At 36.3% G+C, this 14,059-nt stretch overlaps 1 protein-coding gene across 1 annotated transcript in view; it reads left to right on the top strand.

The window, feature by feature from the left end:
- CPA6 (carboxypeptidase A6) overlaps positions 1-14,059 on the top strand; it is a 313,464-nt gene that overhangs the window by 228,793 nt on the left and 70,612 nt on the right. Inside the window, exon 6 of the mRNA XM_036264316.1 lies at positions 637-741. Coding sequence (XP_036120209.1) covers positions 637-741 — 105 coding nt within the window. The remainder of the gene's footprint in view (positions 1-636; positions 742-14,059) is intronic.

The raw sequence follows: 14,059 nt of genomic DNA, 5'->3' as shown, positions 1-14,059 counted from the left end.
GTCTGCCCTCCCTACTGGCATATAAATCCTATCTTTCATCTTTGAATCTCTGGTGCTGAGTACAATGTCTGACATTGAGAAGGATTTTCTGAAGTATCAGTTAAGTGAATTAATGAATAAATGAAAACTAGATCCCCTATAAATACAATGGCAAGAGCCACCTATTGATTACTGGGTGAGAAACCAGGTTAAAAGCAATATTAGGATTATAAAAAAAAATCTGTCATTCGATTCTACAGTTCAGGTTGGTTTGTGTTGAAATCAAATTTGATTTTGTCCACCTATAAAACATAGCTAATTCATTACAAAAGATTCCTTGGGAATATTTCTGATTCCTTGGATGGAGAAGGGGTTGAAAATTTGACTTTTCACTTAACAGTCATGTATTATATTAAAAGAGAGAAACAAACCTATTTAAGAGATTGCCATTTTCCTTGTGTATTTTCCAGTTCTTTGACTTGTAATTAGGGCAATAATTTTTTTATTTCTGCATAAACAGGTATGGACTTCTAAAATAGATAGGGAATCTTTTTCTCCTTTTTATGGGTTACCTAATGAAACCTTATTAAATTATGCTGGTTAGTAAATCCAAAAATAAAAGCCTGCATTGGTTATTTTGAATACTCTTGTTTTCAGCTGGGCAGGAGATCACGAGCTTATAAAAGAGCTGTCTGGATAGACTGTGGTATTCATGCAAGAGAATGGATCGGTCCTGCCTTTTGTCAGTGGTTTGTAAAAGAGGTAAGTTAAACCCTTTATACAATGTCCATTTCAGCCTGCCAGTGGTTCCCATGGGTTTTCATTCTGTTCAAGGAACAAAACTGGGAACATGAAGCCCGGATACCTGTTTGAATGATAACACCTTGATTTTGTGAGTCACTGTCATGTTTATGAAGACCTCTTATATCCCTGGCTCAGTTCATCCTCAACCTCATTAAAGAGAAGGAACCTGAGATTCAGAGCATTTATGAATTTGTGACAAATTAGGAACCAACCATAGTAGCTGATATAGGGCAAAAGGCTAAAAATCAAATGTATGGTATTCAGGAGCAGTTTCTCATATAATATTCAGCTTGGAAAATTCTACATCATTCATCTTCTCTGTCAAAATGATTTCACATATGCTATAACAATAAAGAGATGAGCAAGTGATTGATTGCACTTTCCCTTCCTGCTATGGATCTGTAATTTAGATACCGAAGACCTTTAACATCTGTGGATTTAACATTCTTGGTATCAGTCTTTTTCATTGACTCTAATGGTTAATGACTCATAGTGATTTCTCATTTTCCAAAGGCTTCTGTAGGTTAGTGTATCCAGTGTGTCCCTATGTCAAGAGTGGGCCAACCTCATGAACCATCTTAGCATGTACCGATATTTTTCTATCCATTGTCAAGAATGTAATGACTTTCATGGTGTCTTTTTTTAACCTTGACTTCTTTTTTTTTTTTTTAAGAGTCTTAAAAGAAAACCAACCACTAGTTCTGGTAATGAAAGTGAAGAAGGCTAAGGAAATGAAGGTTCTAAGCCAGAAAATAACCTTACAAATATGTTTAGCCCTGTAGAACCACTAAGGATACAAAGATATTTTTAAAGTTTAGTTCTATTTCATTGTGTTTTATGGGGAAATTATGTGCCCTAGCGAGGTTTGAGATTTTGAGGACTGTCCTAGTCTTGGAAAGTATCCCTCACAAATGTCAAGAATGTATTAAATTTGTAAAATCTGCCTCTGCCAATACCAAACTCACAAAAGTACTCTTTATTCTATAAAGATTAGATAATAATAAAATTTTCAATCTATTCCCACTCAGCATATTGAGCAATTCATATTCTTTAAAATACCACTTTACCCTGGTATGACAAATGCAAAAGCTAATAAGAAATTAATTGTATTACCTTGTATTAAATATCCATTGTATACATACAACATATTGTGTGCTGTCTCAAGTTTCAAAAAGAGGAAAAATTGGTTAAGTACAGAACACCTATTGTTTATAGACTAGGGTCCAGTGTATCATTGAAGGACATAAGAAATTATCTCCCGCTCTGGCCAGTTTGGCTCAGCAGCTGGAGCATTGGCCTGCAGACCAGAGAGTCCCAGGTTCGGTTCCCGCCAGGGGCATGTACCAACAAAAAAAAAAGAAAGTATCTCCCGGACATTTTACCTCACCCCTGTATGTGCAGCCTCTTCTTTATAACACCTAAACTCACTTTATATGTTCATGGCATTATCATCTCTTTTTATACCAAGGGCAGAGGCTCTATTTATCTTGTTCATTGCCAAATCCCCAACACTCAGAACAACACCTGGCATTTAATAGATCTTCAAATATTTGTTAATGAATGGGAATAATGAGAATCCAGTGGTAATGATGTGGAAAGATTTCAAGAGATGACTTGTCAAATCATCTCATGCAATATGAATGGTACCACCTGGATTTTTGCAAGGCACAGTCTGTACAGTCAAATATGGCAGCTCTATAACTCAAGGTAAATGTCCAAGGAAAAGTAGGACACAGTGTAACCACAGAAAAAGAAAGAGGCACATATGGTGACTGCCAATTGAGTGTACTTGATTTTGAAGCAAAAGCAAGAAGCAACCTGACAAGAATTGGAACAGCATCTCTTACACACTAACTCAGTCCCTTGTTAAATCCTCAGTCTCCAAAAGAAGGTAGGGGGAGGCTGGTCCAAGAGGGGTTCCAATAGCATGCCTTCTACAAGTCCTTCACCACAGAAGTCCCCTGAAGAGCTCCCAGGTTCTCAACTCATCTAATATCCATGCCCCCTCTGGGGACACCAGGGAACCTCTGGGCTCTCTCTCTGCCTCCCAGGAGACTATAGGATGCTCTGTCTATCCCTCTCATTTGACACATGACACACTTCTGATTGTCCCCTCCTGTATTTGTCCGTTACTGCATGCAGGAACACATGAGGGGACGTCCTCTCAGACACAGGGTAAACAGGACAGAGGTCCTCTTTCTTTACCTTTTTTATTTCAGTCTGTCAGTGGTCTCTGCCATCTCTTGATTTCTCTGGAGTACCAACGCCAACAGAAGAGAGTAGTGTCAGAAGCCAAAAAATTGACTTCACCTTTGCTTTCTCTCTTTCTTGAGTGCTTTAACCCATACTCAACAGCTTAAAATGACAGATAGCAATCCAGGCACAGGTTAGCCAATGCCTCTTGCTCAGGATATCCCACAAACTCTAGGAGCTTCTTTCTGGGCTTGTGTGGGGGAGGGTCTGCTTCTGAGCTCACTCAGGTGGTGGCTAGTAGCAGCTGGTGGCCTCCGGCCTCCACAGGGCAGCTCACAACACAGCACCTGTCATCCCTCAGAGCAGAAGAGGGAGAGAGAGCAGGCTCAAGCTGGAAACCACAGTCTCTTTGTAACCTAATCTCAGAAGTGACATCCCATCACTTTTGCCATATTCTGTTCATCAGAATAAATCACTAGGTCCAAAACATATTCAAGGGAGGGTATTACAAGAAGAGTTTGAGTACCAAGAGCTGGGACTTGGAGAGTAGCTGAGACTTCAAGGCTGCCTACTGTATCTTGTGGGACTATCCCCACAGCCACCACTGTAATGTTTACATCCTTACTCCAGTGTGAACCGGAAGAAAATGTATCCAGTGCTCTGGGATTCTGATAGAACAACAGATTGCATGTCGGTTACATGCACACGTTTTACAGTAGACAGCCCTGGGTTGAAATGCTAGCTCTGCCATTTACTTGGTGTGTGACTTGGTGGGCAAGTCATTCAACCTCTCTGAACCTCAGTAATAATAATATGTGACACATTGGGTTATTGGGGAGATTAAATGATATACTACATGTAAAAGACTTAAGAAAGTGCTTAACATATAATAAGCACTTAATAAAATCAATGTTTGCTTTAACTACAATTTGGTATTTTAAAATAATCAACATAGACTCATTAGGGAAGAAACCAACAAGAATATGAAAGAACTCAAAAACACGGTCGACCAATAGAATCTGAAGGACATTTATAGATCACTCCACACAACAGCAAACTACACATTCTTTTTTAAGTGCCTATGGAACATATATCAAGCTATAACATATCTTGAGCCAAAAAACAGACCTTCACAAATGTAAAAGAATTAAAATTATACAGACTCTGTTCTCTGACCACAATGAAATCAATCTAGATATCGATAGCAGAAAGATAATGGGAAAACCTCCAGACACTTGGAAATTAACATGCTTTGAAATTATCCATGGATCAAAGATACAATCTCAAGGGAAAAAATTTAAATGTATTGAACTGAATGAAATGAAAATACAACATATCAAAATTTGGGGACACAGTTAAAGCAATGCTGAGAGAAAATTTTACAGCATTGAATGCATACATTGGAAATCTCAACATACTAATCTAAGCTCTCACCTCAATCTAGAAAAAAAAACATAGAAAATAAAAACTAAAGCAAGCAGAAGTAAGTAATATTGATCAGAGTAGAAATCAATGAAATTGAAAACAAAATCAGAAAGAAAAAAATATCAGTGAAACAAAGAGCTGGTTCTTGAACATGTCAATGAAATTAACAAAACTCCAGCAAAGGAGACAAAGAAAAAAGGTAGAAGATACAAATTACCAATATTAAAAACAAAATAGGAGATATCACTGCAGACCCTGCTGATATAGAAAGGATAATAAGACAATACTATGAATAACTCTACACATATAAATTTGACAACTTAGATAAAATGGATCAATAAATTGAAAAACTACAACTCATTTATATGCAACAGATAATTTGAATATCCATATTACTATTAAGGACATTGAATTCATGATTTAAAATTAAAGAAATAATCTCTTGACCTAGATGGTTTCACTGAAGAATTCAACCAAACGTTCAAAGGAAATTAACACCAATTCTCCACAATTTCTTTTAGAAAATAGAAGAGAACACTTTCAATTCATTTTACAAAACTAGTAATTGCCCTGATACCAAAATCAGACAAAGACAATAGAAAAAAAAGAAAACTACAGACTAATATCTTTCATGAAAATAGATTCAGAAATCCTGAACAAAATATTAGCAAATAGAATTTAGTAATCTATAAAAATAATTAGGCACTGTGGCCAAGTGGGGTTTATTTCAGGGACATAAGACTGGTTGAATATTTGAAAGTTAATCAGTGTAATCTACCATAGTAACAGGCTAAAGAAGAAAAAAAATATCTGCTTCCCCATAAAATCAGGAGCAAGGTAAGGAGATCCACTCTCACCACTCTTAATTAATATAGTGTTGGAAGTTCTAGTCAGTACAGGCGAGAAAAGGAAATAAAAAGCATACAGATTGTAAAATATTAAGTGAATTATCCTATTTGTAGATGACATGACTGTCTACATTAAAAATCACAAGGAATCTACAGAAAAATGTATAGAATAAGTGAGTTCAACAAGATCACAGGACACAAGATTAACATACAAAAATCAATTATATTTTTATACACTAGCAACAAACACATGGTCAGTAAAATTTAAAAATATACCATTGATAACTACTTGAAAAACTAAAATACTTAGAATAAATCAAACAAAATATGTGCCGATGTTATATGCTGAAAACTACAAAACACTGGTGAAAGAAATATAAATCTAAATAAATAGAGAGACATGCCATTTTCATAGATTAGGGGACTCAATATTTAAAAATGACAATTCTTCTTAAATTGATACACAAATATAATATAATTTCTATAACAATTCCATCAAGGTTGCCCAGCCTTGGTATGGCTCAGTGGATTGAGCATTGTCCCATGAACTGAGAGGTCCCAGTTCGATTCCTGGTCAAGACACATGCCTGGCTTTTGTGCTTGATCCCCAGTGGGGGCATGCAGAAGGGAGCTTATCAATGCTTCTCTCTCACATCGATGTTTCTATCTCTCTCTCCCTTTCTCTCTCTCTAAAAAATCAATAAGACATATATTTTTTAAAAGATCAGTTAAAAAAAATTCCAGCAAGACATTTTGTAGATATAAGTAAGATTATTCTAAAATGTATATGAAAAGGCAAAGGAACTAGAAGAGCTAAAACTCTTTGAAAAAGAATCATTCTACCCAATTTCAAAGCATATTAATAGCTATACTAATCAACATTGTGTGGTATTTGTAAAGGGATAGACAGAAATAAATGGAACAGAATAGAGAACCCAGAAATAGATCTACATTCATATGCCCAACTGATTTCTGACAAAGGTACAAAAGCAATTTAGTGGAGGAAAGACAGCCTTTTCAGCAAATGGTATTGGAGCAAGTGGACTTACATGGGCAGAAATATGAACCTTGGCCTAATTCTCACACTTCAGACAAAAATAAACTCAAATGGAACACAGACTTAAATGTAAAATTATAAAACTTTTAGAAAAAAAGCATAGGAAAGACTCTTCAGGATCTAAAGCTAGGAAGAGTCCTAAGACTAGACCCCCAAAAACATGTTCCATGAAACAAAAGTTGATAAACTGAACATTATCAAACTTAAAACTAAACACTTGTGTGTGTGAAAGACCCTGTTAAGAGGATGAAAAAGACAAACTACAAATTGGAAGAAAATTCATGCAAACCACATATCTGATAAAAACACTCATAATTGAATTATATAAACTTAAAACTTGACGATAAAAAAGTAAGTGATCCAATTAGAACACGGACAAAAGACAAAAAGAGACATGTCACCAAAGAGTATACAAATGGCAAAAAAAGAGGGGGGTGTGACATTAGAGCAATTCAAATTAAAACCACCATGATCTATCAGTACACACCTATCGGAATGGCTAAAAATAAAATTAATTATATATACATATATGTATGTGTGCCTATATATATATGGAGAGGGAGAAAGTGAATGGGGAAGGACACTGCTGAATGCTGGAGAGAATGCAGAAAAACTGGATCACTCATACATCCATGCTGGTGGGAATGTAAAATAATAGAGCTACTCTTGAAAACAGTGACCAGTTTCATTTAAAACTAGACCTGCAACTACCATATGACCCAGTAATTGCACTCTGGGCATTTATCCCAGAGAAATTAAAAGTTATGTTCACTCAGAACCTGTACAGGAATGTTTATAGCAGCTTTATTTCCAATAGCCAAAAACTTGAAACAATCCAAACACCCTTCAATGGGCAAATGGTTAAACGAGCTAGTACATGCATGCCATGGAAAACCACACAGCAATAAAAAGAAAATTATGGGCACACACAGCAACCTGACTGAATCTTCAGGGAATTATTCAGGAAAACCAGTTCCAAATGGATGCATACTATATGATTTCATTTATACAATGTTTTTGAAGATACAATTATAGAAACAGAGAACAAACTAGTGGTTACTAGGGGTGAAGGAGAGATGGAGACCGGAAGGGAACTGGAGGTAGTCAGAAAAGGGCATCATGAGGGGTCCTGGTGGTGACAGAAAGGCTCTGTATCGATGTCAGTACCCTGCTTGTGATATTATACTATAGTTTTGCAAGCTGTTACCATTGGGAGAAAGTGCACAAAGAGTACATGGACCCTGGCCGGTTTGGCTCAGCGGTTAGAGTGTTGGCCTGCGGTCCAGAGAGACCCAGGTTCAGTTCCCGCTAAGGGCATGTACCTCGGTTGCAGTTTGTCCCTGGCCCTGGTTGGGTCATGCAGGTGGCAGCCACTCGATGTGTCCTTTTCACGTTGACATTTCTCTCTCTCTCTTCCTCCCACTCTATCTGAACAAGAAATGGAAAAATGTCCTCAGGTGAGGATAAAAAAAAAAAAAAAAGAGTAGATGGGAGTTCTCTATATTGATTCTTACATTTACATGTGAATGTACATTTATCTCAAAATAAGGAATTTATTATAAAAATAATAGCCAGGTCTCCATACTTGTGGGTTCCACTCTCTTTGGAACCAGGTGCTCTCTCTTGCCTAGAGAATCAGACAATTTCATCCCTGCTGTCTCAACCTTATCAATGGACCTTGACTCTACGCCATAGTAACCATAAGTATCAAGACATGGCTCTAGCTCCATATGTCCCTCTCTTCTTCTGCCAGCTTCACCATCCTATGCCATGCCCTGGGAGCCACTTCCTCTACTGCCCCCCACTCCGGTTTAGTGTATAGGCCCATGAATGTCTTGGACACACAACGCTCAAAAAGCAGTGACACAGAAGCAAACTACCTGGCTTTAAATGACTGGTGCGATGGGCTTGGTTACTTTGTTATTTTGAAAATTGCTCAAATGAATTCATTATTTCCACATATAACTGCTGGTTGATATACATTTTAAAATGCAAAATGCGCTCTGGCTGGTTTGTTCAATGGTTAGAGTATCGGCCCGCAGACCAGAAAAACCCCGGTTTGGTTCCCGCTAAGGACATGTACCTCAGTTGTAGTTTGTCCCTGGCCCTGGTTGGGTCGTGTGGGTGGCAACCACTCAATGTGTCTCTCTCACATGGATGTTTCTCTCTCTCTCTTCCTTCCTCTCTCCCTCCCACTCTATCTGAATATAAATGCAAAAATGTCCTCAGGTAAGGATTAGATAGATAGATAGATAGATAGATAGATAGATAGATAGATAGATAGATAGATAGATGATAGATAGATAATAAAATGCAAAATGCATGATATGATTGTGGGTTTTATCTTTTAAATTGAAAATGATTTAATTATGTTGAAAAATATAGAGCCATCATTTTTTATTTCAATATTTGCCACATCTCTTTTTTCTAGTATTCATATCACACAATTTTATATCTTACAAGGAAAATAAAAGAAACAAATGGAGGTATGCTTAGATTGTAAAATATTTCTCCTGTTACATGCTTGTTTATACCAGGGTAGCAGAACCATTACTCACATTACATGTATAGTACTGAGGGTGTGCTCTGGGGGAAGGGAGCAGACATAGTGGACTTACTAACGAAATGTGTGCTACAAATGCCCCTTCACCATGAAACCAAAAAGGAGCTTTAAGAAACACTATCTTTTGGTGATAACGTTTTCTTAAATTTATCATGAGCCAAAAGGGATGATACAGACATGAAATTCATCAAAGAAAGAAAACTAGAATAGATATGTAAGGAGAAGGAAACATAAATACACAGAACTCGGAGGTTATCTTTCTGCAAAAGCAAACAGATATTATTTACTAGAGAGTAAAGACTTAAATCTGAGGGCAAACAGAGCAGGGAAGAAAGAAAATAGACAACAAGTACAGACTTATGAAGAAGGATACTCGCAAAGCTTAAAAGTAATGGATTTAAAAGGTAAAGTACAAAGCAAACAAAACTACCACGTTAAAAAACAGGTTAAAAATAGTTGAGCAGTTCCTCAAAAAGTTAAGCATAGAGTTATATGTGACCCAAAAATTTTACTCCTATGTATATAACCAAGAGAAATAAAAATATATCCACACAGAAATTTGTACATGAATGTTCATTGCAGCATTATTCATAATAGCCAAAAAGTGAAAGCAATGCAAATATCCATCAACTGATGACTAAACAAAATGTGGTATATTCATGCTATTGGGATATTATTCAGACATAAAAGGAATGGAGTACAACACAAGTTGCAACATGGATAAACTTTGAAAACATGCTTAAGTGAAATAAGCCAGACACAAAAGACCACATATTATATGATTCTATTTACATGAAATGTCCAGAATAGGCAAATCCATAGAAACAAGAAATAGATCAGTGGCTGCCAGGATGTAGGGGAAGAAGAGAGTTGGGAGTAACTACTAACAGGTATGATGTTTCTTTGGGGGTGATGGAAAAGTTCTAGAATTAGGTAGCAATGATAATTGTGTATTATGAATATATTAAAAATCACTTTAAAGTGGTGAATTTTGTGTTACATGAATGACATCTCAATAAAAAAGGAATGAAGTGCTGATACATGCTATAGCACTGATTAACCTTAAAAGCATTGCTAAGTGAAAGAAGCCAGTCACAAAAGACCACATATTACATGATTCGATTTACAGGCATTGTCCAAAATAGACAAATTTATAAAGACAGAAAGTAGTTTAGCTGTTTCCTGTGAATGGGGGATTTAGGGGGTTGGGGAATTGATACTTAAAATATATGAGATTTATTTTTGGATAATAAAAATATTCTAAAATTATAAAAGGGCATGGTTATGCAACTCTAAGTATATTTTTAAAACACAGTATTGTGCACTTTATAAGGATGAATTGTTTTCCAATACAGCTGTTGTTTTTAGAGTTAAATAAGGCTTCCCTAGAAGGTATTTATATTGATCAGTCCAACAACTTCTTATTGAGCACTCCATTTTCAGGGCTCTGCTAGCATTTTGAAAGTCAGCATAAGTATAATTAATGGTCCCTGCACTCAAGGAGGCTACATACTATTTAAGGAGAAATATTTATGTGCAGGAAACAATAATAAGCAACATAAAACAGTATATCTTTAGGGGTTAGATTGTATTGACAATAGTAGCTGAAGGAATTCAAGAATCAGAGAAACCCATGAGGCTTTGGAAGAAGACCGGGTTTGGGAAAGATTTGTGGGGGAAGTTAGTCTTGTTGGGCCTTGACTGAGGAATAAGAATTTGATCAAGGAGAGAGAGAGAGAGAGAGAGAGAGAGAGAGAGAGGAATCTAATGTTGAGAACATGGTATTTGTGTGGTTATAGATTTCTGAGACAAAGCCTATAGTCTGTGTGACTAGATTGTAATGTAATTTGAGACTGACTGAAAAATTATAGTTCAGCCTTAGAAGCCACACAGAGTTTGGTCCAATATAATTTAAAAAAAAAATTGATATATACTAAAAAGCATATGTCATTGTCAGAGAGTTTAAAGATGAAAGGCAATGATATATGGACAAAAGAAAGAGTCTAGAGTGAAGGCAACCAACTAGAAGTTTCAAGGAGAGGAATCTATGCATGGATAGGAAGAGTGGGCATTGGAATGAAAAGTAAAGAAATCATAAGAGTTCAAAGGAATAATCATTCTTTCATTCATTCTACTTCATTTTATGTGTAGGTAGCTTGCTAAGTCCTGTAGTGATATAAGTACTGTACTGTAATGTGTAAGATATAACCCTTTGCAAAATTCACACACAACTCTACTGGGGAGATGAGACACAAACACAAAAGGTGGCACCTATAAAAGAAGTATTTAGGAATTGATCACTGGCTTGACATGAGGGTGAAAGTGTAGAATAGGTCAGAGATAATCACAAGATGCCCAAGAGAGTTGTGATGTCACTAAAATTGGGAGAGCATCCGTTAAAGTGTTGGCAGTATCATTACTTTGAAGGGAAGAACCCAACACAACTCTACATTAAGCAGGTTAAATGATTAATTTACTCAACAAGAAATCACTAAGTGCTTCCCATGCACCAGGCCAGGCATTGTTCATACACTGTGGATGTCAGGTAGGAAGAGGCAGGACTATCAAAAACTCTGCGCTCCTGCAATTTTATCTCTTGGGCCATAAAAATGAAATACTCTCTGATGAAAGGTTCAAGAGATTTCTTACACAGCCAAAAATGTTTAACTATCTGATTCGAAGGCTTAATTTGGGCTAAAGACATCCAGGAATAAATACCAGTGATTTTATCCACCATAACAAAACTGTTTCTTCTTCTTTTATTTTTTTTCTTTTTAACCATATATTTCTAAGTACTTTTCTTGTTGTATTATTAAATCTGATATAAAGAAACAGAAAAGAAGGGAAGATTATAACCGTTCACCATTGAGGTTTTAGCACAAGTTCAGAGGTAGCAATATTGACATATAGGGTAGCCAAGTAATTTTCATCAGCAGCTTAATTTTTATATCTTTTTATTTTTCATTGTGGAAAGGCCACTTAATTCTTTGTTGATAATGAGTATGGAACAGCATTTGCTTCATTTCTTAGGATGAGCTCCAACTGACTGAGGCAATTTGGGGCTTTGATCCCTTTTGAGAGTTTGAAATTGTTAGTCTCACGGATGGAGTATCTCAAGCCATGACTGGTGCTAAGTGGCCCAGAGTTATGTATAGCATTTCATTTTTGCCTCAAATAATTCTACATTGCTGAGGCAAATCTGACCAGAGTCTATTCATACATTACTTAGAAAGTAACTCAGGGAAATATTTATTTGATTTCCAAATGGGAAAGATATTTCCAAGCATAAAAGCAAAGCAGAAGGCATAAAGGAAATGATTGATAGCCCTGACTTCATAAAATATTTTAGAAGAGTAATTAGTAATATGGGAAACTGTCCATGGCATACTGCTATATCCAAATTTAAATAAAGACCAGCATGGACACTGTCATTACTTTAAAAAAAAAAAAAAAAAGGCATTTAAACCAACCAAACTGAATATATTTTCTTCTCAAACTACATTCCTTTATGCTAGAATCAGTGACTGTATGCTATTTAACTCAGTAGCAGACCACAAATAAAGCAAGTGTTTGTGAGAAGATGATCCACAGGCAAATTGGGGCAGTAATGGTCTGTAATGGAAAGTTCTTCCAGACTTTGAAAGTCAAAAAAGGAAAGAAAGAGACCAGGAGAGGAAGAAAGGAAAAAGAAAAGAAAGGAAGTGAGGGAGGGAAGAAACAAAGGGGAGGGGAAATGAAAAGAAAATCTTGTTTAGTTTGCCAGGTGAGCCACAGTATTCTCTGCTGCTACATAATGTGAAACTTCAGCCTTCCTTGCCCAGCCCAATGACACGGGAAAACCACCTGTTACACATCCCCACCCATCTACTTGGGCACCAGTGATGGCTAATCCTGGTACCAAAATCTGGCATGTGATTCAGATGTATTATGCAGATAACTTAATTAGCCAAAAATAAGAATAAGAGACTTTCAGGGAAGGGACATCTTTCCTAAGAACCAGCTGATGACTGTGGGCTGGGTAAGTGGTAATATTTGGAGGCTGTGGTGGGTTGTGTGTCAAGGACAGAGCTCTTAGTAGACCTTGGAGCAGTGGTTGTGGAAGAAGTCCTCCCATTGGGAAGGCTTCCAGGAAGAGGAGGCGTTTTCTCCCAGGATCTAAGAGCTTTCTAAGGAATACTCTTTTTGGATAATCATCTCTTTCAGTCTTCTATATCTTGCTGGTTATCAAAGGTCAAAATATAATATAAACCCTCAGATGTAGGTGTGAAACTCAAAGTTTTGGTTAAGAAATGTATCACTAAAAATAAAGTAAACCATTTAAAAAAGAGGACTTAAATTGTGTGATAGAACGTGCCAAAAGCTGGGGGATAAATAATTGAGTTATTAAGCCCAGATCAAATATTTAATGAATTCAAGTAAGTAATCAATTAAGTCTTTGTTCTTAACTGCATATAAAACAGTTAAAGAAAAAAAACAGTGCATCATATAAAAATGACCTGTTTTTAAATTGACCTTTTTCACTACCATTCCAAGTAGTAACAATATTTTGATTTGTTTGCAGACCAGCCTTATAGTACCTTTAACTCCCCCTATTCTCCCATCCTTTTTCTCCTCCCAAGTCTTTTCTTTAATCCTCTGCATCCTCCAACCTAGTTTCTTCTCTCTTTTTATTCAATTTATAATGTCATGTACATAGCAAGGTCTATATTAATGTTTGTTCAATCTAATCGAATTGAAATTCGTTTCATCCCTTGTACTCCACGCTAATATTTGAGAGTGTTCTGGGCACTGTTTGTACAGGCCGTCCTCGCTTTTCCTGACAGTAGTGCAGGACTGTAAAATGACCCTGCCAGCTGAAGCCATCAAAATCACTGTTAATAATCAATGTGGAAAATTATGTTTGTTCTATGACCTTTACGTCTTTTTGTCAAAACATTAAAAACTCTTACTGTATAAATATGTAGGAAAATGGCCAAAATATAATAAACCTAATATTTATTTTGCTGTGATTTAAAACATTAGAAATATTAATAATTTAAATGACCTATTTTGTTGTAAAAAAAAAAAAAAAAAAAAAACCTTATGGCAGGTAGTTTAGGTAGTGCTTGCCTCCTCATTATAAAACTTACAGCATGAAGTGAGCATCTCTTTTATGCGTTGGCAAATTTCCATACTCCTTTCTTAGTTTGG

This window comes from Molossus molossus, unplaced genomic scaffold (assembly GCF_014108415.1).
Source record: "Molossus molossus isolate mMolMol1 unplaced genomic scaffold, mMolMol1.p scaffold_m16_p_16, whole genome shotgun sequence".
NCBI classification, from domain to species: domain Eukaryota; kingdom Metazoa; phylum Chordata; class Mammalia; order Chiroptera; family Molossidae; genus Molossus; species Molossus molossus.
Note: the sequence above shows the minus strand (reverse complement) of the source record. Positions and strands in the feature narration are given on the sequence as shown.